Below are 24,417 nucleotides of genomic sequence, written 5' to 3' on the forward strand. Positions count from 1 at the left end.
AACCTTTCCTTTAAGCATGAAGTTGGTGAACGTGTCTTTTCCTGTTCTAAATATCAAAATATGATCTGAGATCAGTTTGACAAGAGATTTGATAAAAGGTTATGTTGTCGGCCTGTTTGTTTGTTAGTTAGCATGATAACTCCAAAATTCATTGCCAGACTTCGTTGAAATATATTGGATGTTTAGGCCATTGCACGATGAACAGCGTATTACTTCATTTCTAAACTCTGTTACGGGCACTTTTGAACTTTATCACCATATTCTCATGAACTACTGCACTTGTGTGAATGAAATCTTGTGTAAATCTGTCTCTCATTGTGTATTTTGATTCAGATCCAGATCAACACACAAAAAAGCTCTTTGTTATAAAAAAAGTAGATTATGCAGCCTTGGTGCTGTGTTTTCTGGTTAAATAACAGCTCAGGGTTATATAATACTGTTTTATTTTCATTCAGGTGATGAAAGACTCTTCTTCACTTGAACAACATATGGCAGCGACGAACCCTTTGATGAGTGATTTGTAAAACCAGACGTATAACAACAGGTATGTTCATTCTCTCCCCAAACAGAAAATGCCCCTTTCATGTTCCTCCAACTTGGTGCTCACAATCTGAAACAAGGGTGCAATTGTGGTTGTCACCAAACAATGACATTTTTTCTTTCTTTCACTCTCTAAATTCCCCATATCATCTCTACACAGATGAGCAATTTGTCTGTCATGAGGTCCGGGGCATTGACCCACTCTGGGCCTATTTCCCTGACAACACTGTTATTAGCGGTAAGCCGAGCCAGCGGCAAATGAATCTGCCTACTGTTCAGGAGGCCAGGGCTCTTTTCAGCGATTAATTTGATAAATATATTAATTATGAATCTGGATGACAGTACAATCAGATTGTCAGGCTTCCAGACTTGGCCTTTTGTGATAAGTCTGCTTTGAGATTGGGCCTCCTCGGGTTTCAGGAGCTGTCATCCCCGGGGCTCAGCCTCTTATCAGCGCCTGACCCATTCACTCGGTAATTTCCTGTGTGTTGTAATTAAATGGAGGCTTTCTGATTGCAAGTGACTCTCTTTAAGAGGTGCTTCTTGGGTTTCAGGTGAAAGGGATGTTCAATGGACTGGCTGTCTCCCTTTGCTCTCTACGGGGCATGTACCTTTAATACGTCTGTTTTAAAGGGCCAGTGTGTAGCATTTTGGGGCATCCTTTAGCAGAAATGGAAAATAATATTCATAAAGGGGAGACTCGTGGGTACACAGAGAACACATTTTCATTCACATATCTTGAGGTCAGAGGTCAAGGTACCCTTTGAAAATGGCCATGCCAGTTTTTCTTCACCAAAATGTAGTGTAAGTTTGGAGCAATATTTAACCTCCTTTACGACAAGCTAGTATGACATGTTGTTACCAATGGGTTCCTTAGGTTTTCTAGTTTCATATGATGCCAGTATCATCACTCTAGCTTTAAAACTGAGCCTGCTACAACCTCCAAAAGATCGATTGCGTTAATGAAATTAGTGGCATTAAAATGAGTTTGTGTTAACGCCTAGTTTACCGCCAGCCACCGTGTGACTTACGTTGCTCTTAAAGTAGTGTTATTATGGTAAGGCCTCTGAGCGAGGGGAACGGCGTCACCACGGTTTTGTACTCGCCGACTCACGTTACCGCAGTCTTGGAAAGGGAGGAGATGCCGTTAATGTCAAAATCTTGCTGATGGTTTATGCTGAAGAAGAACCCCTTTAAATCTTGTTTAATATTTGTCTGTCTGGGAAAATTCCAGTGAACAGATGAGTAATACAAGCTGGTTCGTCTCATCATTAAATAACTCAGAGAAAGACAAACAACAGTAATTAATCACTACAAATCTGGACGAATATAATACGTATATAATATGTGTCTTCTTGTTGCCCCTCAGGTTAACTTGGCACAAAACCAATCAGTTATAAAAACTTAATCTTTGCACTGACTGATGGTCTGTTTATTGGTATGCTGGGATGTTTTGGCCACCGCTTAGAAGTTTAAGAAATCCTCATGCTGGCTGCTGACAGTGGATTATGGACATTTACTGCAGGTGCTGACTCTGCCCATCCATCTCCGCTTGGATACTGTTACTGAGCTGGCAGACGGACATCCTGAGCCTGACCTCCTCTGTTAGCATAGTCTGATAAATAAATGACTGCAGGGCAATGGAAGTGTTAAAAAAGTAAAGCCAAAAATAATACAGAAGTCTTGATTGTTTTTTAATTGTGCACCCCATGTTTATCATAAGAGACGACAAAAACAAATTCTTATAGAAGTGTAATTTCAAGTTTGTGTTTCAAAGTTGAAAACCTATAAAGTCCAGGTCCTAAGATGACAAAGGAACAAATCTTGGATCAATAAATTGCTCATCACTGCTTCACAACCAGCAGGGAGCATTAACATCGACGACTTTGTAACATAAAGAGTGACAACGTGACATGGTATGATGATGGCAATGGCAATTTTATTTATATAGCACATTTAATTACACGTAAACTCAAAGTGCTTTACATTTAATGACACAATATAAAAATATAGACATCAACATAAGAAAATATAGTGAAAATATAATGTAGTAAAAAATGTAAAAAACATTAACACAATCAAATAAAAACCCATACAAACTCCCAAATATAAAACATAAAAAAACAGATTTACAATTTTTTTACAACTTGATGACAATCTGTATCTTATTTTTGGTCAAAAAAAAAGAAAAAAAAAGTAAGACTTTAGAGGGACAACTCATATTTTCCAACATTAATTGCGTTTGATAAATTCCTATTTTAATTCACCCGTGGTAAAACCCTTAATTCTCAAGAGTGGGATCCAATGAATTAGCTCGGCTGCTGCCTCTGGAGGCACAAAAGGTTTCCCCTGCCGCCCTCTTTCAGCTTCCCTCTCTGGTACCACCGAGGCCTATAATTAAAATCACAATTTTTTTTTTCATACGGCCGGCGGTGAGCGCCATTAATTCAGAGAGTGGGAGCCATTATGGAGCTTGTGGCTCCTGGGGTAGCACTGGGGAAGAGGTGGGGCAACATTAATGGCCCCTGTGTGAGCCTGCCGGTACTCTTCAACAAGCAGTGAAGTGGCTTCATCCCAGCTGCAGCATCAGGACAATGGCTCCCAAAACACTGCAGAGATTAAATAGAGTTTTGTCTTGGGCCCTTCACGCTGACCTTTGACATTTAAATAGGTCGGGCTCACCTTTACTTGCCGTTACTTTGTCCATAAAATCAGGAATATTGTTCTCTTTTAAACTACCTTTCAGAATTAGCAGCACTTAAAGGATCCAGTGTCTTTGTGCAAGTGCAAATATTTGGATAGAAACTGAGTATGTCTTGTAGAATAATAAAAAAATCTTGGTAGAGACCGGGGGCAATTGTAACATCTGAGATACAGTATCTCCAATTAGAAACAAGACAGAACCATGAAACTCATTATGCACAGGGTCTGTGATGATGCCTGCCAATGGATATTAAATTGTTTTAACTATATGTATATTCTTGGTAGTTTATTGTGGTTTATATGAAGGTATTACTTGTATTGTTACAATTGCCCCCATATGCTGTTACAATCGCCCCTGCACGTGGGGGCAGATTGTAACATTTGACTTATAGTGTTTCAAGTGATATTGTGTCTCTAACATTGCTTGTAAAAACATTTGATGACTGTTAACAAGTAGAACACAAATACAAGTTACCTGCATAGAAAATGTATTCAAATAGCTCAAGAGGTTTTTGAGTCATCAAAACCCAAGAATGTTATAATTGCCACCGGTCTCCCCCTACAAATCTTTCATCTTGTCAAACAGTCTCTTGGCTGTCATCCCAATCTGTAGGTCACCTCTTGCTTACACTCAAAGGTGTCGAATAATTCTTACATCCATGACAAGCTGGACATGCAATTTAGAAATGCCACTCACAACAAGACGTGGAATATAAATAGCAGGAAAATGATGAAGTTGATAAAAACAGCACTGACCTTGTTTTGCCACAAGGAGGAACCGCCGATTTAACTTTGCTGCAGTCGTAGTTCATCACTCATTCGTTCAACAGAGACTTGTAATACTGCAGTGTTTCACTAGATGGCACGAGTGCATGATTTAATGGCTGAGTTTGTGTCATCACGCCAGTAAATTTGTAAAATAATCTCTTTTATAATCCAGCCACCTCAACAAATAAGTAAACCACAGTTTTTGCTTTTCAATCTGGACAATTGCTAAACTGTGAAGCAGGTTTCTAAATATAATATGACTCATAAACAAGGTGATTATGAGACATTGTTTGGTAAGTCTCCAGCATGTTTGTGTATTGTTAACAAGCTCCAATACATTCCTTCAGAGATTTAATAGAGCTTATCCTTAAAGGATCTGATCATGTTTCCATCACTTAAAGAAACAGTTACCTTAATGATGCATTAATGGTTACATCACTGAGGGGACACTGGAGGTTAATTGCAGTCTCCTGCAAGCTATATAGAGTGGCTTCATGCAAACAGGGGCAAAAAAAACAAAAAACAAATTACACTCTCATATTCATGTAATCATATGAAATTAATTCTCTGAAGCCCAAATCTGCTGTCATCCCCTTGTTGCAACCTATTCATGCTGGCTACGATAAGCCGGAAATAAAAGAATAATTACGCATTAGCGTTTCTAATTAAGGTTTCTCTCAAAGGTGAATGGAACACTAATGAAATTTTTTTCTGGGATTTATTAAATTACTGTGAAATCAAATTAGGGGAGCAAATTAATCCTCGCAGTGAATTAGATCGGTGAATGAGAAAATTGACTTTTCAACACGAAGCGGGGGATAAGAAGGTTTAAAACACACAGACATAGCAGGTTGTTGAGCTCAGGTGATTATCAAGGATGGATGGAAACAGCTACAGATGTCCACCTGGGCTACATTTACATTTACATGTGGGTAGGGAGGGCATCCAGAAAAAATCACAGGAGCAAGAATCATATTATTATCATATTTCTTATCTCAGAGAAGCAAGGCAAGTGCCCTTTGGCTCCTCCTCAGTGCACATGGCTTTTGTTCTTGATGCTGCTGCACACTGATTTATCCTCTCAGTGACACACTGTGCCGCGATGCTGATGCCTCCCACCACTGTATATTCCAGGCATTCCCACAATACACTCAGATAAGCAGTCTAGCTTTTGCAGTGATGCGCAAATCCCAGAAAAATTACATTTTCTTGAGTGCTCCAAAGCGTGCCAGTATACACTGTACTTTCCTTTTAAGATAAAACTGTAACTACATGAGATTGATGATGATAAAGATGCACTTTTTATGGCTTAATATGTACATGAAATACACATACTTGCTCTCTTCCAGAGAGTTAGACGAGAGGATCAATACCACTCATTTAAGTACAGAGCTAGAGCCAAGAGGCGATTAAAGTGAATTGGCATGTTAAAGTGTACATTTTCAATGCATTAGCGCGTCAATTTTTGACGCCTTATAGGGATAGTTCGGGTGATTTGAAGTGGGGTTGTATGAGGTACTTATCTATAGTCAGTGTATTACCTACAGCACAGAAGCAGACAGGAGTTACTGCAAGGGAGTAAAGTAATGTACTGCTGTGGACGGGGCCAGCAGCAAAACGTATTTTACCTAAAAGAAAGGCCCACCTAAAAAAAACAATATCAGTTTAAGTGTACGCTATATTTAGAATATTTTCACCGATTTACCTTGCCGTCAGACAGCCCTTTCCAACGGGGAACTGAAGCTGTTATCTATGCTCTCTTCAAAGCCACCAGACTCCTTTAATAATTAGAATTTCCCCTTTCTGGGGATGAACGTGGGGTGTATTGGGGAAAATTCACATTGTGTTATGAATTTAATTTTAATTTATTTTCACTGGTTATTTTTTATGGAAATATCTTAGTAATTATGCTGCAGTTTTATTACTGTTTGTGGTGTGGTGTGAACACTATTGTTGCTGTGTTTTGGTGAGTTTATTGCATATTTTTCTATTCAGTCAACATATTATTGTGAAGTTAACTATCTAAAAGTAGGAAGCAAAACATTACCATTGTGGTTCCCTGTTTAAATAATTGTTTTTGTATTGTATTATAAATTTGTTTATTTAATAACTTGCGTGGTCTCTCTCTGAGGTGCTCTATCTAAGGGAACAATAGCTGTAATCTTGAGCAATACAAAATTTTATGGATTTTTTTGGGGATGACTGCGTTTACTGTCTATGAAACATTTATAGTTCATTGGTTTCTGGCTTTAGGGGGTAAAACAGTTAATATTGACAAATACTGATTATTTTTCCTGCATTGCAAAAAAAAATTCCCTTGAAGGGTGGAATTCTAGCTATTAAATACGTTTTCTAATCTACACTTTTAGTCATCATAGTCAAAAATAATGGATATTATCTCATGTGGGTTCATTTTTATAGGGTCAAATAAAGGTCAAAGTTCAAAGACTTTTAGTCAGTTGCTCCAGGCTTCAAGACCAGACTGATTATTTGTCAGATCTGCTCTTTCATTAGTTTTGGATTGTGCTGACTTAGATTAATAACTCAATCTCAGACAGTATACACAACTATTCTGTTTATTAGAAAACAGGATTGCTTTCACCTTCAAATGACTACAATATGATATGTGATTTAACTGGTGTCAGGAAGAAACATTTTAATTCCCACTCCGGTGCGGAGGAGAAATCTAATCAAGTCAACGGCTTTAGAAAAAATATAGTTTGTGCATTTCAATACATTGAAAGTTCGTACGATGTAAACACAAGACACAATATAATCCTGCGCTGCACGTTTAGTCTGTGTCAAGTCTGACTACTTTGCCGGAGAACTGCTAATAAGCAGATCAATACATTGCAGATTGTGTTTGCTTTCAGCGGTTTGATGTAGCGCAGGTGTCAAAGAACAGCTGATAACGACACTGTGAACTCATCTGTGAAATAAACCAATGAAAGACAGAGGGCCTTGTGCATGAGACACTATATACGACCTGGATTGACGCCTTCAAGGGTGAATGTGCAAAAACATCTTTTATTTTGTAATGCGGTGCAAATCCCTCTGCTATCAAACTCAGTGACCCTTCTTTTTCTTCTGTCAACGTTGGCTCAAAAAATACAGCTCTTTCCTGTAAGGTTCAACAGTTTTACATAATGATGCTATAAATCTGACTCCATGCTACAGACGCTGAGCAGAAAATATTCACAGAAGTCCGTCCAGCTACAGATCATAATTACAGCTGGATGTTTTATCGTCCAAATATTATACTAAAAGCAATTTGTCAACACCACACTGACATCATGTCAGACTAAAATCCTTTGGTTTTTATACTCGAGACAGTTGCCTATTTACAGCCTTGAGCATGTTGTCACACTGCCAAAACCCTCCGGGATCCATAATGAAAATAAGCTTGTACTCCATAGCTCGGTGCCTGTATTAACAGTGTTCTGATTATAAATTGCTGATGGCGAGCTCGGCCTCGGTGCTGGGTTTCCTCGACATCCTCACGGCTAATGTGAAATGACGGGAGCCTCACATTGTTCAGGAGGGTTTTGGTGGTGCACTGCCCAGCCAGGCATACAGATGGAGGACACAGACAGCAGCCTCTTATCAGGGAGGCTTTTCTAACAATCATATACAACACTCAGAGTGTTACCAGTGTTACATTATTGGATTATTGTTACTACAGCATGTTAATGCAGCTGGTCGAGATGGAGCTAATATACTGTACAAGACGAAATGTCTTGTATGCAAAGTCTTGATCTGCATTGTGACTATTAACTATGGCTGTAGTGGAATAACATTTCCACTTAAAGGAACAGTGTGTAGCATTTAGGGGAATCTATTGGTAGAAAGGGAATATAATATTAATAACTATGATTTCATTTGTGTATAATCGTTGTGTTTTCGTTAGCTTAGAATGAGTAGTTTATATCTACATATGGAGCGGGTCCTCTTCACGGAGTTAGTTAGTAGCCCAGAACGAACAAATCAAACTGGCTCTGGATAAGGCCATTTGCGTTTTCACATTTTTGCGTCAGCCACTGTATTTCTCCTACACGCTTGGCACACGGGTGAAGTTTCAGTTGGTTGCAACCTGCAACCTCACCGCTAGATGACGCCAAATCCTACACACTGCAACTTTAAAGTGACTCAGAATGGAAATACTGCCTAAAAACTGGACAAGTAGTTGAGTAAAGGTTACTTTCCACCACTGGGCCCATGTTTGAACAATACCATGGGAACAATAAATAAGCAGATAAGTACGGAAGTATTAGCAGAATGTACTGAAGCATTAAAAGTACTGGTCCATTTAGGATTGTTAGAAATGATTGGTACTTTTGTGCTAAGCTAAGTTAGCCGGTTGGACAATTAACTTCTTTTGCCCTTTATGCTTTTTTAAAGAGGAATTGTTATGCTTATTTTTATGTGCATACTGTAGTTGTATTTTGGGATTCTCCTCGAACCCCCCCATCACCACGAAAAACAAAAAGCCCAGTCTGCTCTGATTGATCAGTTGGCCGACTCTGTTGTGATTGGTCTCTGAACCGAACCAAACTCTTCGTTCTCCACTCCTGCTCCGATTTAACTAGCTTTGTTTGAGGGTGTGCCAAACTAGCCACTAGGCAGGTATTATGCAAATGTGTTACTTGGTGACATCACCATGTTACGGAAGAAAAAGGCGGGACTTTAAGTGAGGTGTTTCATGCAGTCCAGGAGCAGTTTTTCTGCGGGGGAGTGTAACTCCCTTTGGCTTGGACTTTGGGCTTTGTAACTTTGCAGACCTTTTACATGCACAAAAAACTATATAACACACTAAAGGAAAGGTAAAAGCCCAAAAGCATAATAGGTCCTCTTTAACAAACACGCACGCTGTCATACCAAACTATGTTGAGTATCAAACGGGCTGCAGTGGTGATGACTGAGCCAGGGGTAACAGGAAGCTGCATTATCGTTAGCAGTGTCAACACCTTCCCTTCGCCTTCACTTGCAGGTTGGCATTTCACTGTTTGTCTGAGTGAGTCTCCGTCCTGTCTTCACCTACGAGACCTTTATGAACCACAAGACCGCCGTGCTACCGGTCAGCTCATATAGTATGTATGCACTCTCCTGAGTTACATAACATGTAAGTTTTCCAATTTATTTACACCAAATTCCCCAAACTTTTTTCTAAAGTAAGTTCCTCTCAACTCAACATAGAAGTCCTGCGTCCCCAGTTGAGATATGTCCAAAATATAAGTGACAAGTCTATACTCTAAGGTGAGTCGGGAAAACGTAAAGCACACATCTAGGTTTAAAATTTACGCCAGCCTGCCAATCTGAGGGAAGTCGAGTGTGGAATTGGAACTGGCAGCGCATTCAAATCCACACTGTCACAGCAAAAAGGAGGAGAGCTGCAGGCTTTCTCTCATCCTACCGTCTCTCACAGTCGAGTCCTGCACTTGTTAAATCCCCTGACAAGAACTATTATCCTCAAAGAGCAGATCTGCAGACTTGAGATATCTTGACTCATCTCAAACACAGAGAACACAAAGGATTCCCCACAAAATTCAGATTTTAGGTGATACAAAAATCCATCTTTTACATGATTTCACAGTTAAAGGTTCTTTATATGATATTCAGTGCATTAATATACACCCGCATACAACTATTTTATATGTAAAGATATAGAGGAGCACTGTCTATCTGAGCAGAGAATGAAGTCGCTCTCCTTCTGTGTGTGTTGTAATAAGAGCTTCTCTGTGCTTTATTGACATAGACGGGCCGGCCGCTCTGCATGCTCTCATACGGCGGTTACAGCTGATAACGCCGACCCACCCTCCGGTCACCCTCAGGTAAACACTGTTAGCTCAGTCAGCACTGTTGCTGTTGTTTTAACTGTTAGGGCTGTTAGCTATGAGCTGTCAGCTCAGCTGTCGCCATGTTGAGAACCGTGTGGAGGCAATAGAAATGCTCTGATTTTCGATTTTAGCACCTTTAAGAAGAAAATCGATACAGACGATGGTAAGAGTTTTTCACTTGGATTAAAATGTAGCCAGAGGCGAGCGATCGTTAACCAAACTGGTAAAAACAAGTCAACTAAAGCGCTTAAACATTTAGTCAACTGGTCTATAAATTTAATAATTGATGAATTGTCCTTTAACAAGCAAAAATGCGAAAAACTTACTGGTTCCAGCTTCTAAAACGCGAGAATTTGCTGCATTGTTTCTGTTTTTATATCTTTCATAATTGAATATCCTTGGGTTTGAACTGGTGGTTGAACAAAACAAACAAAATTGTGAAAAATAATTTTTTCATCATCTTTAGACATTTTGTAGACTAAAGAATGAATCGATTAATCAAAAAAGAAAAAAGAATAGACATAGATAAAGTAAATAAACTGAAACCTGCTACCACTGTTACAGGCACAAACTTTGCATTCATTTGCACGATCTAGTCTCAAAGCTTAAAAATCCCTCTTATCAATGTTTCGTGATGGATGGATGATGAAATCAGTACGACGTAATGGCTTTTACCTGGATTGACTTTATTAACATTTACCTCCTAAAAATAGGCAAAGAGCCGTTAACATTTTGTGTGTTTATCGTGTCTCTGATTAATCTGTGAGACGTACTCGACCAACATCAGACAAAGGTGATATTACCTGAGGCCAGGAGGCGTCAAAGCCCATGTGTCCAGACTTCATTTACAGGGACCTGCCTGGACATAATGCTCTCCGCAAATTAAGCCTCTTTCAGGTGGAATAAAAGAGGACATTATGTATCTTTGAAAACACCATTCATCCTTATCAAAAGCTATTTCCGTGCACGTCCGTCTAATGTGGCACGGTGCTTAATGGGGATGTCTGTGCGGCTTTGTTCTGACTGATGCATCTTTGGCAAAAAACTCACTTTTTTTAACGAAAATTTGCCAGCTAGAACAACAAAAAGCCACCCTCTCAGCCATGCACATTAAACCTCCATCCATATCACTCAAAGCTATATTTTTAGGATGCCTTTATTGTCTGCGGAGCTGACATTTAATTATGAAAAGAATAATTAAAGTGACACCTAGGAGAAGCTGCTCTTGCGCCTGAGATCAACTGGTGGCTCTGTGCCGATAAGGCCTCTGAACTGACAGCAGAGAGCTGCACAAGGAGCTGCATGACAGCGCTGCTCGGAGTGCTCCTTTCTCTAAATGCTGATGGCACCATCACACGTGCAAGTATAATGCTGGAAATGCATCCATCACAGCTTTACTCTGGGAACAAGATGGAGACACATTTCAGCTTAATAACACCCAGCAGCTGGCAGGGCTGTCTGTCCTTCCCCCTGCAGCCTCCTTCTCCTTGCATCAGGAGCAAACATCAGCTCATATAGGCTACTCCACAGACACCATTACAGGATGGCATTTTAATGAGTCTCCCTTTCAAGTAGAAACTCCCCTTTTTTCCTCTCGTGTTCACCTTTTTGCCAGAATGAAGAGGTGGCCTGCTTAGTATCACATCTCAAACACAATGTGCATGCAGTAACAATAACTCTTTCCGCCCACACACTCTCACTCTGACACCCCACCCCCACTTTCCCCTTATTGCAGCCCACAACCTCCACCACCACATCACCACCACCACCTCACCCTGCTGCTCCAGCGGCTTCACGTGCCGCAGCACACTCGGATGAGCACCACGCTCCAGAGGAAAGATTCCCCCACATTCAAGTCCAGAGGGGCAGCAGAAGTGTGGGGGCGTCATCCATCCGGCTTTCAGGAGGAAAACGGAGGATGTTGCTCCTTATCAAACTGATGGAGCAGACTTGAAGATATTTGAGCAAAGCATGAGGAGAATATAGAGATGCTGCTGGAATGCAATGATGGTTTTAAATCAATGAAACATGAATTCATTTGTCTTTTAACAATCAGTTTCAAAATAAGAGAGTGGGAAAAAAGAAAAGAAAATCACTGGACAATTGCTTTTGCATCAACCCTTTTTTGTGTGTGGATGATTTAAATATTTGAATTCAAATATGTGTTCTTAGCAGGATATTGTGTGACAATTTCCTCTACCGGATATCCTCCTGGGAACTACAATTACTGTTTTTGTGTGATTTCCTTCCTATTTAGGGTTAAAAGAAAATCTTACAATTTAGGCTTTTTTAACTTTATTTTTATTTTACAGCATGTCCACTGTAGGACCATTTCAGTGTGAAAAGACTTTAAAAAATGAACAGATTATGGCCATAGAGTGATATTAAACCAAGAATACATTCAACTTGATTAAAAAAAAACACATGCCATATCACTGGAAAGCCCATGATGTCCTCTTTACAATACACCAGGGATTGATAGAGTAAGTCAAAAGAGTAAGAGGATATGCAAGTGGACAAAATGTCCACTACAGAGGACACATGTCAATGGGCTGGGTCTCAGGAGGATATGTTGCCTGTGTTGCATCTGTCATGTCACTGCTGCATCCAGGTCTTCCTCGAAAAGCAATCTAAAGGAGACCTTAAAGAAGAAAAACAATACACCTTGAATGCATCAGACAATGGTGGCATCATTGAATAATTCATAATGTATTATGTAAAATAATAATAATAATAATAAACTAGTGTTCCAAGTAAAAAGAGAACAAACAAATGCATCAGATTTGTCATTTACTGTTTAAATCTGACGGTTTTTTTCTTGCAAGTTTGGTATGGTGTGACAGGAAGGAAACTCTCTGGGGGAATCACTACAATTTCCTTTTCTTTTTTTTTTCCTCTAGCAGGAATCCCCACTTATTAATGTTCTTTGTGTTTCCTCAGAAGGAGTCTGGGGAGAGATCAAGTATTGCCCACACACTGTGCAGTGTGCATGCACTGGGTGATGCCTCGAGAGCGCATCACATGCAGGACGACACAAAACCCCACTACTGCAAGACGCAGTGCCAGAAGAGAGCAGAGCTTTGGCACCAGAGCTGTTTTTTTCCTGCAGGAATAAAAAACGAGGGGAAATACTTCTTATCATGCAGGAATCCCCCTGATCATCATCTTTGCATGGGGAGAAAAAAAAAGAGAAACCCTACCAGTGGAGATATCTGAGGGATGCTTGGACACGGTTATGGATGATTAATGTACCATTCTGCAGACTGGATATGCGCACAAAAAAGTGGGGATAAGTGAGCCCACATGCAGGATGGACACTGCGGAGGTGCTTCTCTCTGTGTTGGTGGTTGTGATCATCGTGGTGTCGTTGCTGTCCAACGTCCTGGTGCTGATCTGCTTCCTCTACAACCCGGAGATCCGCAAGCAGGTGCCCGGCTTGTTCAATCTCAACCTCACCTTCTGCAACCTGTTGCTCACCGTCTCCAACATGCCTCTCACTCTGGCTGGACTCGTGGGCAAGGCTCAGCCCGGTGGAGACGGTTTCTGCCAGATCGTGGGCTTCCTGGAGACCTTCCTGTCCACCAACTCCATGCTGAGCATGGCTGCGTTGAGCATCGACAGGTGGATCGCCGTGGTGTTTCCACTGAGGTACCACTCCAAGATGCGCCACCGGGACGCGGCTCTGGTGCTCGGGTACACGTGGGCGCACTGTGCGTCCTTCTCCACGGTGGCCACCTGCTTCTCCTGGGTGGGATACCACCGGCTCTACGCGTCCTGCACCCTGTCCAACCCGAGGGCGAGCACCAGGACCCAGTTCGTCATCTTCACCGTGTTCTTCCACTCCTTCACCTTCCTGCTGTCTTTTATAGTGCTGTGTGTCACATACCTCAAAGTGCTCAAAGTGGCAAGGTTTCACTGCAAGAGGATCGATGTTATTACCATGCAAACTTTGGTGCTGCTGGTGGATATACACCCCAGGTGAGTGAGGCTCCTTTTAACTTTGTATATTCCAGACAGTAACTTTCCACTGTTGCATAAAGAGACATCATTACATACAATGTAATTTTCTATTACACACCTCTTACTACCATATACCAGTCTGGACTCACATTTGGAAAGCAAATAAGGACATTTCCAAGATTGTTTAGTTAGAAGAGAGCATTTAGAGAGAAAAAAAAAAAAGAACAAACTGTACAAATCAACCCTCTGATGAAAAAGAGGGGGAACTCAGGAAGTGTAGTTGGAGCCATCCTTCCTTTTCATATTGAGTTTTAAAGCCTGAAATGTGCTGTGTGTCATATACCTCAAAGTGCTCAAAGTGGCAAGGTTTCACTGTAAGAGGATCGATGTTATTACCATGCAAACTTTGGTGCTGCTGGTGGATATACACCCCAGGTGAGTGAGGCTCCTTTAAAGGTCCCATATTATGCTGATTTTCAGGTTCATATTTGTATTCTGTGTTTCTACTAGAACATGTTCACATGCTGTAATGTTAAAAAAAAACGTTATTTTCCTCCTACTGTCGGCCTGAATATGCCTGTATTCACCCTCTGTCTGAAACGCTCCGTTTTAGCGCATTTTGACGGAATTGCAACGGAATTGCGTTGCTAGGCAACAGCTTGGGTCCATGTGTACTTCCTGTCAGCTGATGACATTCACATACACTGCAACCAGGAATAAACTGGGACACATTTAGGATGTTTACGTTTAAAACTGTGTCAAGGGTCTAAATATTGTATATTCGTGACATCACAAATGGACAGAAACCCGAACAGCTTGTTTCAAATGCAGAGTTTCTGAATACTGGCTGTGTGTATTTCCCTGTGGATTGAGTGTTTCAATACTTTCACAGTATTTATATAGGACTTAAGCCTGCTTTATAATAAAAAAACATGAAAATCTCACTTTTTTATAATATGGGACCTTTAACTTTGTATATTTCTGCTTGTGTTGCACCTGCATCAGGGCACCTCTTACTATACCTTATACCAGTGTATGGTTAGTCAGGGCACCTCTTACTACCTTATACCAGTCTGCACTGTGGACTAACATTTGAAAAGCAAATAAGGACATTTTTAAGATTGTTTAGTTAGAAGAGAGCATTTAGAGAGAAAAAAAGAACAAACTGTACAAATCAACCCTCTGATGAAAAAGAGGGGAAACTCAGGAAGTGGAGTTGGAGTCATCCTTCCTTTTCATATTGATTTTATAAGGCCTGAAATGTGCAGATAATGATGCTGACATCTGAAATGTGTGCTCAGTATTCAGAGGGAGTGCAAAATCTGATTCTATTGAAATGCTATCCGGAGATTGCTTTACTCTGCCTCTAGAAAAAACAATATATAATGTGTGTGTGTGTGTGTTTGTAAGAGATCCATCCTTGTAAGTTTGGTTATATACTGTATAGATCACAGCTACTGTCTATAAGGTGCATGCTATAGTGTTCTAACTCCTGCCATTCCTCACATTGATGACCTCCGTTTCATAGCCTATTACTTGAAGCAGTTTGTCATCATGACATCACAGCTTTGGTGCACTCAGGCTCACACACAGGGTGTTGAAATTGTAATTCTTCAAGTGGGGAGATCCTCACTTTGTGTCTTTAGGATAACTCAATTATTTTTACCTCAGCTCAGCCACCTATATTTAACCCCCTGCACGACAGGAATGAAACACCCACTCCTATACTGTCTTTTTTGTGATATTGCTGGAGACACTTTTTGGTCTTCCCTCATTGTGTCTCCCTTCTGTGTTTCCAGTGTTCGCCAGCGTTGCCTGGAGGAACAGAAGAGAAGACGACAGAGAGCGACGAGGAAGATCAGCACCTTCATCGGCACCTTTATGCTCTGCTTCGCTCCCTATGTGATCACAAGGTGAGAGGGAGGGAAACCACCACGCTGGCACACACACTGCGGCAGCCCCTTTTGTTCTGCTGGTATACCCCAAACCTCCCTCCTCTGCTGTCAACCCCCCCCCTCCTCCTCCTCCTCCTCCTCCTTCTCCTCTTCCTCTCTGCCTCCTCTCTGCTTACTCTCCTCACCGGCCAGAGTTGGAAGATGAGATTGGCTGACCTTGTGATAAGTAATATGCCTCTGCTCTGCTGTTGCTGCTGCATTAGCACTTTTCTCCTCAAGTTCGTCGGGTGCATCAGTTAGTTAGCTGGAATCCACATCAATCAATGGACACAGAGAGGATGTCGCATGAGGCATGATGTATGAGTGGACATGTGAGAGGAAAGTGTATGTAAATCATACAAAGAACATAGAGAAAATAAAAAAATACAGTGTGCAGGGAGAGTAAAGAAACCTATGACTAATTTGTTACCTCCACTATAAACAAATGCAACCCAAAGACAAATGATAAAAACAATAAAAACAGGCAAACGCACATAGAATAAGAACCATAACACAAACTAACAAATACATTTGATTTTTGACAAAAATAATTAAAAGCAATGGTAAACAGGAAGGTCTGTGGTGAGCATTGTCTCAAGTCTTCTCAAACTCTTCTGGCAATTTGTTCCACATTTGAGCAGCATAGACGTTAAAAGGCAGCTTTCCCATGTTTAGTTTTAACTTAGGGAACAGCTAAAAATCCTTATTATTAAATAAACAAATACAGAAGTTAACATGTTCTGCAAGTGTTTTAAACAGTTATCCAGTGTAGAAAGAGTCCCTAGGTAATTAATGGGAAACACTGGGCTACATATTGGCCACAGCATAAAGCTATGTTGCTCAGACCTGTAACGATTTTAATTGGATGGCGATTCGTAATACAGTAATAGTTATATAACTAGATGCATTTTTTTAAGATGCAGTTTTATTTATTTATGTAATCATTTATTGTTTTGATCAGTCTTCCCAGTGAGTGCTCAACCTTTTTGGTGGATGCTCGAGCACCAGAGCACCCAGGTAATCTAGGTAACAACTAACGATTATTTTCATTGTTTATTAATCTGTTGATTATTTTCTCGATTAATCGATTAGTTGTTTGGTCTATAAAATGTCAGAAAATGGTGTAAAAATGACGATCAGTGTTTCCCAAAGCCCAAGATGACGTCCTCAAATGTCTTGTTTTGTCCACAACTCAAAGATATTCAGTTTACTGTCATAGAGGAGTAAAGAAACCAGAAAATATTCACATTTAAGAACCTTGAATCAGAGAATTTTTACTTTTTTTCATAGAAAATTACTCAAACCGATTAATCGATTATCAAAATAGTTGGTGTTTAATTAAATAGTTTACAACTAATCGATTAATCGCTGCAGCTCTACAAATGACCCAATACGTGCAACTTCAGACATCCATTAAACTACAACTTTGCAAGATCCCTTTATGACATAATTTGACCTAAATGAGAAAAAGGTTCCATAAATTAGTACCCATATATCTTATTTAAATGTACCTCACCTCATAAGATGTCGGGGAGATGAAGATGGAGATTAGATGACTGTCTGGTAGGATATGAAAGTGAGTTTTATCTTTCATAAATCACCCATTAACATCTTTAATTAAAATCTTAAATTGGAAGACCTTTTTGAAATGAAATCAGGTCGTCAAAAAAAAAAAGTTAAATGTTGAGTTTTTGATCCACTCGGACAACAAGCACTCACAGTTTTATCAGTAAACTGTCAGTAATGAGCATAGCAGCGCTGTGCATGCTCTCATTCTGCAAATGGCAGTTTACTAATTAAAATCTGAATATATTACGCTAAAAGCTCATTTGCTGTCGGGGTCATCGTGTGTATAGTAAAAGCCCCGCTGTGCGCCGGGGCAGATGACTTAACCTCCTGTTCGGTGCCGTGGAGTGTGTGGGCAAATGCCAGTGATGGCCACTGGCCCATATCAGGCCAGTGTTAATGTGCTGACAGAGCCTGATTGTGGACAGAGTAATCATACAGAGTGCAGGCGAAGAGGATCAGCAATTTAGTTTTATACCTTTTATGACATCACGTACGGTAAAATGGTTTTATACGTGGCAAAAATGAGTGTGAACGCACCAATTTTATGTTTTAGCATGAGTGGAATCACGTTGAGATGCAGACAACAAAGCTCATTATGTGCCTCTTTAAATCAGATATACAGTATCTGAAGTACAGAAGAGTATTTCTTTCCCCAGACTGCTGGAAGAACTCACTGTCCTCTGTCCTTTGTGGTTTTCTGCTCAGCCCTCAGTCTAATACTCAATTAAATAACAATCAGAGGTAATTGGCTAGTTTCCAGACACTCATTACTGCTCAGACGAGTCTGTTTTAGTCTTCCGGTGGCTCTGCCGCTTTTCTCTTTTCTGACATTTACGCTGCTTGCTGCAAATGAGATGACAAGTAGCGTCACGCTGTAAATCCCAACACGTTCTCATCCTAACTTGTCACATATCGCCGCTTTGTCACGCCCCTCGGTGTCACTTTATTTTTGGCATGAAAACCACTATAGATAGGTTTAGGAAAGAACTACATGATGGGCTTAAAACTACTGTGTTTGTACAGTGAAAATGACACTGAACGTTGTGAACGCGGTACACGAACGAACAGCTGATTGTAACGCGACGCACGGAACACAAACAGAGCGTTCTCTTGGATGAAAGACTTGTGTTTGATGATCCACCTCCCCTATCAACACATTCTCGCTCCCAACTCGTTAAATATCACCGCTTGGTCAGTGCCCCTCGCCATTGGAGACCGATGCACGGGGTACGCCTCTTGCGGTGTGTCAATATACGCTCGTTACATGCATAGTGTCCTTTCAAAATAAACTTCTGTTTTCACAAGAAGTTATGTTTAGGCAACACAACCACTTAGTTAGGGTTAGGAAACGGTCATGGTTGACGGTAACTTCACTGACTAGCGACTCACGGGACTGGCGATACCAACGAGTCACGTAACTAAAGACTGACGTGACAAAATAAGTCAACATTACTTTTAGTTTCTCACGGGACACAAACAGCGAACTCCTGGTTGAAAGTCTTGTGTTTGTTTGACCGATTCAACCCCCTTTAGCCCGCCCTTAGCGGACTCTTACGGTATTGATACTACGTGTCTAGTGACAGTATGTGATGAACCGGGCTTTCAACTAACTCCAATGTAACTCACCCGCGGCATTATTCAACGGTTGGAGCAAGTTATGTAGTATTAATAGCGTGAGAGTTTAAGAGCTAATGGGTGCCTCCGTGCGTTGGTTTCTGATGCTAAGGGCCCCTTAACAAACTTTTCGCTCGTCTTTTCGCTCTTTAAACTACGCCACCACACTCCCAACTCACTTTTTCGGAGAAGTTACTGTAAATTCATTTACATTGTAGTTAATGGAAAGCCTGGTGCGTACATACCGGCACTACAAGGTGCCTTGTGCGTCTTTGTGACAAAGTCTCGGTATTTGGCGCCCTAGGAATAAGAACGAGCTGTATATCCACACGCATGAGAGAAAGAGAGAGGAACTCTAAATGTAGTTTCACTTAACTGCTGTCTACATTTTATCTTTAACAATATCTTTAGAGAGAATAGGTACTTACATAAATGACTCCATATAGAAAAAAACTCTTATGTTCTCTACATAACTGCAGTAGTGAAGAAGCCCCATATGGGCAACAATGTCTTGCAAATGTATTTCTATTTCTGCATAATAAGCTTAGGGCATGCACGTCTTTTCCAGTCCCTGCCTTTGCCCTGCTCTCCCTCCCTCACCACCCTTTCTTTATGCTTGCCTGCAGGATCGTGGAGTTATTTCCAGCGGTGCCTATCAACCCCCACTGGGGAATTGTCTCCAAGTGCTTAGCTTACAGCAAGGCAGCCTGCGACCCCTTTGTGTACTCCCTGCTCCGACACCAGTACAAGAAGACGTGCACTGACATCATCAACAGGCTGCTGAAGCGAAGCTCCCTGAACGCGTCCGGGCGCGGGCACGAGAACCAAGTGCGCAGCATACCGACGGCAGAGTGACAGTGATACGGGCTGAGGGATGACCCGGCGACTGTCAGGGAAATATGAGGCTGATTTATCTTCGATGAAGAAGAGAACAAATATTGGTTGTTCCTGTCCGCGTCTGCTTGAATTTGGTCTGATATGCCAAAAAAACAGTGACTACAGACAAGGGCAAATCCCTGCACAGGGAATACCACTGTGCTTGCATACTGAGTTCCAAGAACAGCGATCAGTGCAGTGAACTTGTGAGGACGATGAGCAACGGCAGGTTTCACATCCACCTGGAGAGACAGATGTGCTCGCCCAAGAAGAACAGCCAGTTCATAGCCTCATTATTCTAACTAGGGTATAGCTTTCAGTCTCATATACGATACATTGATTTTGTTTTACATTACTGTAGTATAGACGAATCCGGCGAACGCTTTGTGTGTTCCACCATCCAGCGACGCCATTACTGCGGTGGCAAGTCCTAGTGACTCATGTCCACAGGATCCGTCATTTCCACACTTCCCATTTGTTGTCTACGTAAGCAGCCGTGTAAAGCATTCTGGTAGCGCAGCGTTGCGTTTTGAGAGACGGGCCGTCACGTTGGCCGCTCCTCATTTGCCGTTGTTGATCTAAAATGAAGAAAGATTCGGCAACTGCATGGCTTATTTCACGCCTCAAATATTTTCAGAAACATATTTCGATGAACTATTTTCATAATATACAAGAAAAAAGTACCCAAACGAGCCGCCATGTTGGTTCTTCTTTGAAAGCTGGCAGCAGCAGAAGCCCACGAGTGAAAGCATTCGTCCAATCAGGTGCCTAGTGGGCCATCAAGCGTGCAATGCTGGGAAAATGACCCTGTGGACACGTACTATCTGTCAGCTAACCGTGCAAACTGGTGACTTGGTCGGCGTAGATAATAAACACATTAAAGTAAAATTGAAGGCTTTTACGAGGACGCCTAAATGTTCTGTTCGTGTTTTCAGCAGCTGCCGTCACTACGAGCAACCACAATGCATTCTGCTGAGAGTTATCAGTTAACGCGGTTAGCAGACACTTTGTACGTGTTCTGCTTGTGATGCTGACCGAATTGTGTTTATTTTAGTGTCATTAGATTTCCCTAGTTAGAGCGTTATATTTCACATTAGCCGTGTTTCCATTAACATATTTTTATTCGCATTTTGAAGTATCTCATTAGAAATTAATTGCGAAAAAACTGTAACTCCAAACCAGTGGATATACGCGCCTAATTCACATTTCTTTTTTGCAACATTGCAAAAGTTCAATTAAACTTTACTTGACAATTGAATGGAAACACGGCTTATAATGCCACAGTTAGTTGATTGAGTTAATTTATTCTGTGGGAGCATCCCCTAGACAGAGTCTTTAGCCCATTAACGTTAGTTAACGCTAACTAAGCAGTTTTAACTTAGCTGACATTATATTTCACTAACGTTAGGCAGCTGAGAACTGCTCAGGTTCTTCCCAGACTCCTAGATATCGTTGTCAAAAGTAACGTTACATAGAAAGTAAAGGTAAAAGTAGAAAAATTGTACACTTTCAAAAACATGCGTGTATTGTAGGGAGACGCCACCGCAGTAATGGCTATTTGTTTACTTCCGGTATTTCCCCGGATTCGTGTATTCATATTATGTTTAAAGAAAAAAGGATAGGGAATGGCTGTATGTCTGTTTTAGTCTGTGCAAAGTGTTTGCAAGTGATACGTTCACACTGTATGTAGCACTGAAATCTAGTCTAACCAAAACCAGTCCCCAAATTGTATTACAGATGAAAACATACAGCAGACAGTTCGGCTCAGGTTATTTCAGACTTGATGGGGTAAAACACACTCCCAATTTAACAAATTTAAGGTACTTTTTATTTTTCTAGTACATTGCCCTGTAGTGTAAGGGCCAACGAAGGAAGAAAACAAGAGTGTGTGTGTTTTTCTGTGTTTCATGTGTGTAAACAAATTGCCATCGTTTTGAAGGACTTACTTACTGACCCGGCCAAGCAGAGATTTAACGGGAAAAATAGGCCTTCAAAAACCGGCTGCCTTTGCTGTCAAGATGACTGACATGTGCCCCTCAGGTTGTTTAGTCAAGTGGAGCGTGATGGACTGTACTTGGCCGGGTTTGTGCTCACAGAGAGGAGTGAAACCGTAGAGACCGCTTCATACTTTATCACACATTTTGGGCAAGACGGACAGGAAAGGAAAATGTATATGATGTATTTAATAGCAATGACGGCCGTCCATGAAAAGCTAAAGAAATAATCTCTGCTCTCTGTTTCGTGTTTTTAAGAAATATACATGGCAACCAGCGTATATATGTTTTTTAATGAGATTGATATCTATAGAAGGATGGCAATATCACCTTTTTACTGTATATTTATTTAGTCCCATTGCTTGTGCAGTTTAGTAGTTTCCAGGCCTTTCTTGAAGACCTATAAGCCCAAGAGCCCTCTTGACTGAAGTGTTATCTGACTCACTACATGTTGTACCTATTATATCCATTTGTGTTCTGTATCAGAAGACAGGCAGCTCTGTATCAGAGGGCTTGTGACTGGGCTCCACTTGTTATAGAGTCGACAAACTGTAGATAGCACCTGAGTTCAGAAAACAGAGAATATTGCAAACGTTTTTGATGGATTTGGATATACAGTGTGTTTAGATGGTACATGAACGGGGCCAACAGTGAGATACTGGATGTATCACACAGTGCCAAAATGATCAATGATGCCTAGTGAGCCAAATATTAGTAGCTGCACTTCATGTTTCTGGAAATAGAAGAGAAGATGGATATAGAATATTTATGTTATTACTAATTGATACATGTTTATTTTATTTGTGATAATACAGAGGAGAAATGGTTGTCTTGGATATATGATGCATTGTGAAGTACTGTATGACACTCCAAGACAACTGATGCCTTAAATTCTGTAATATATGACGGTTTAGAGTTTTTCCATTCACAATTGCACATCTTGAACAATATAGATAGGGTCAATCATTGCCTTATTCACTTCCGTTCATTAACACATAATGATCTAGAATTTGTATTTCTGTACCCTAACTCTGCTTTTCATGATAATTTCTCAACCCAGTCGCCAGAACAAATGTTGGTACGTTACTGCAAACCACGGGATACGCTGAATGTTGACGTTTCTGAACCAAAAATGCATTTCATAAATATATCAGCCTCATGTCACACTTGCAGAAACACACAATGCCACGTCATTATTATTATGAAATGATTGGTTAGGTTTAGGCAACAAAACTACTTGGTTATGGTTAGAAAATACATCATGATTTGTGTTAAAATAATAATGTAACAACATAACACAACATAAAAACATAACGTAACGCAACAACGTAACGCAACAAATAAATAAATACATAACAACCACCCTTAGCCAAGCCCCCAGAAAATGTGCCAAGATTTGATGCTCATTTTTATAGTGGCCAAATGGTGGAATTATAACTTCCGTGTCCATCACGTGATGCTGTTGGGCCAAAAAAGATTTTTCCCCATAGACTTACATTGGGAAATCAACTTAACTCCAGAGTTATTTCCCTTCCTCCGTTCATATGTATGAGTCCCAGACCGATGCTGGAGCGAAGGCTGGGAGGCGGAGTTAAAAGAAACGCTACTGCGCCTGCTCTATGTGCCCAATTAATGCGGAAGATCGACAGAAGATCCGGGTAATTTTATCTTTGGAAGTCAAACATTTTTTGGCTTCCTGCGCCACTGAGCAACTTTCATAGGAATGAACGGGGCCCTGCCTCCAATGCTGTATCCAGTTCTCTTAATACATTCATTGCTGTAGCAGACATTGTTACGTAATGTTAAGTAACAAGTGTAAAGTCAATGTTTGGTTTCATATGATACACGAACAGCAATGTCCTTGGTGAAAGTCCTGTGTTTGTTTGACCCATCCACAAACCAGTTCCACCTACCCGTAGTGGACTTTCTCGCTTGTTATGCCACTTCTTATACCAAGTAATTTTCAATAACGGTCGCTCACTATGTCACCTACTCTGCCCGAATGCAAAAACGTCCACATTCAACATACCCGTGTTTTGCAGAAACGTACAATACCAACATTTTCTCCTGGCGACTGGGCTGAACTCCTCGCTGATGTTTTGCACTGATGTAGAGTCGTTATTTTTGTCATACATGATGGTTATTGGTGAAAAACAAGCTAAACACAATATAATATGTTGACAGATTTAGATAAATGACAACGTGAAAAGTATTTTTGAGTCTTTTTGATATGTGTAATTTATGACAACACTGTATTTGTTTGAGTGTTACAGAATGTGCTGCTTCACATGCAAATTAAGTTTGAACTGTTATAGGTGACGATGAATTGAGTGTAATATACCTCATTTTGTTATGGTGACTGCCTGAAGTGTTTTGTTATGTACTTCCTAATTTATTAAACCACTGGCTCAATGCTGCTGCTGCTGCTGTTACAGATGGCTAAGATGACAAACAGTTGATGACGGTGGCGATGTGATGATAATGGTGATGAGGACTGTTATCTGTTAATAATAACGATGAAGATATTTGGTTTCGATAGTGGTGATGGAAATAAAAAAAAAAAAATTTAGACAGCTTACTGTAGTCCAAGTTCTGCACATTGGGTTGTGGTAGATCTTTTAAATG

General features: G+C 40.7%; 1 protein-coding gene across 1 annotated transcript; it reads left to right on the top strand.

Annotated features, from left to right (window-relative positions):
• Window positions 1-12,940: 12,940 nt before the first annotated feature.
• LOC141758507 (G-protein coupled receptor 26-like) lies at window positions 12,941-23,113 on the top strand. The gene is made up of 3 exons (XM_074620001.1): window positions 12,941-13,823; window positions 15,605-15,718; window positions 19,549-23,113. The coding sequence occupies exons 1-3, from the start codon at window positions 13,156-13,158 to the stop codon at window positions 19,775-19,777; spliced, it is 1,011 nt and encodes a 336-aa protein (XP_074476102.1). The 5' UTR covers window positions 12,941-13,155; the 3' UTR covers window positions 19,778-23,113.
• Window positions 23,114-24,417: the final 1,304 nt, after the last annotated feature.

This window comes from Sebastes fasciatus, chromosome 20 (assembly GCF_043250625.1).
Source record: "Sebastes fasciatus isolate fSebFas1 chromosome 20, fSebFas1.pri, whole genome shotgun sequence".
Taxonomy (NCBI): domain Eukaryota; kingdom Metazoa; phylum Chordata; class Actinopteri; order Perciformes; family Sebastidae; genus Sebastes; species Sebastes fasciatus.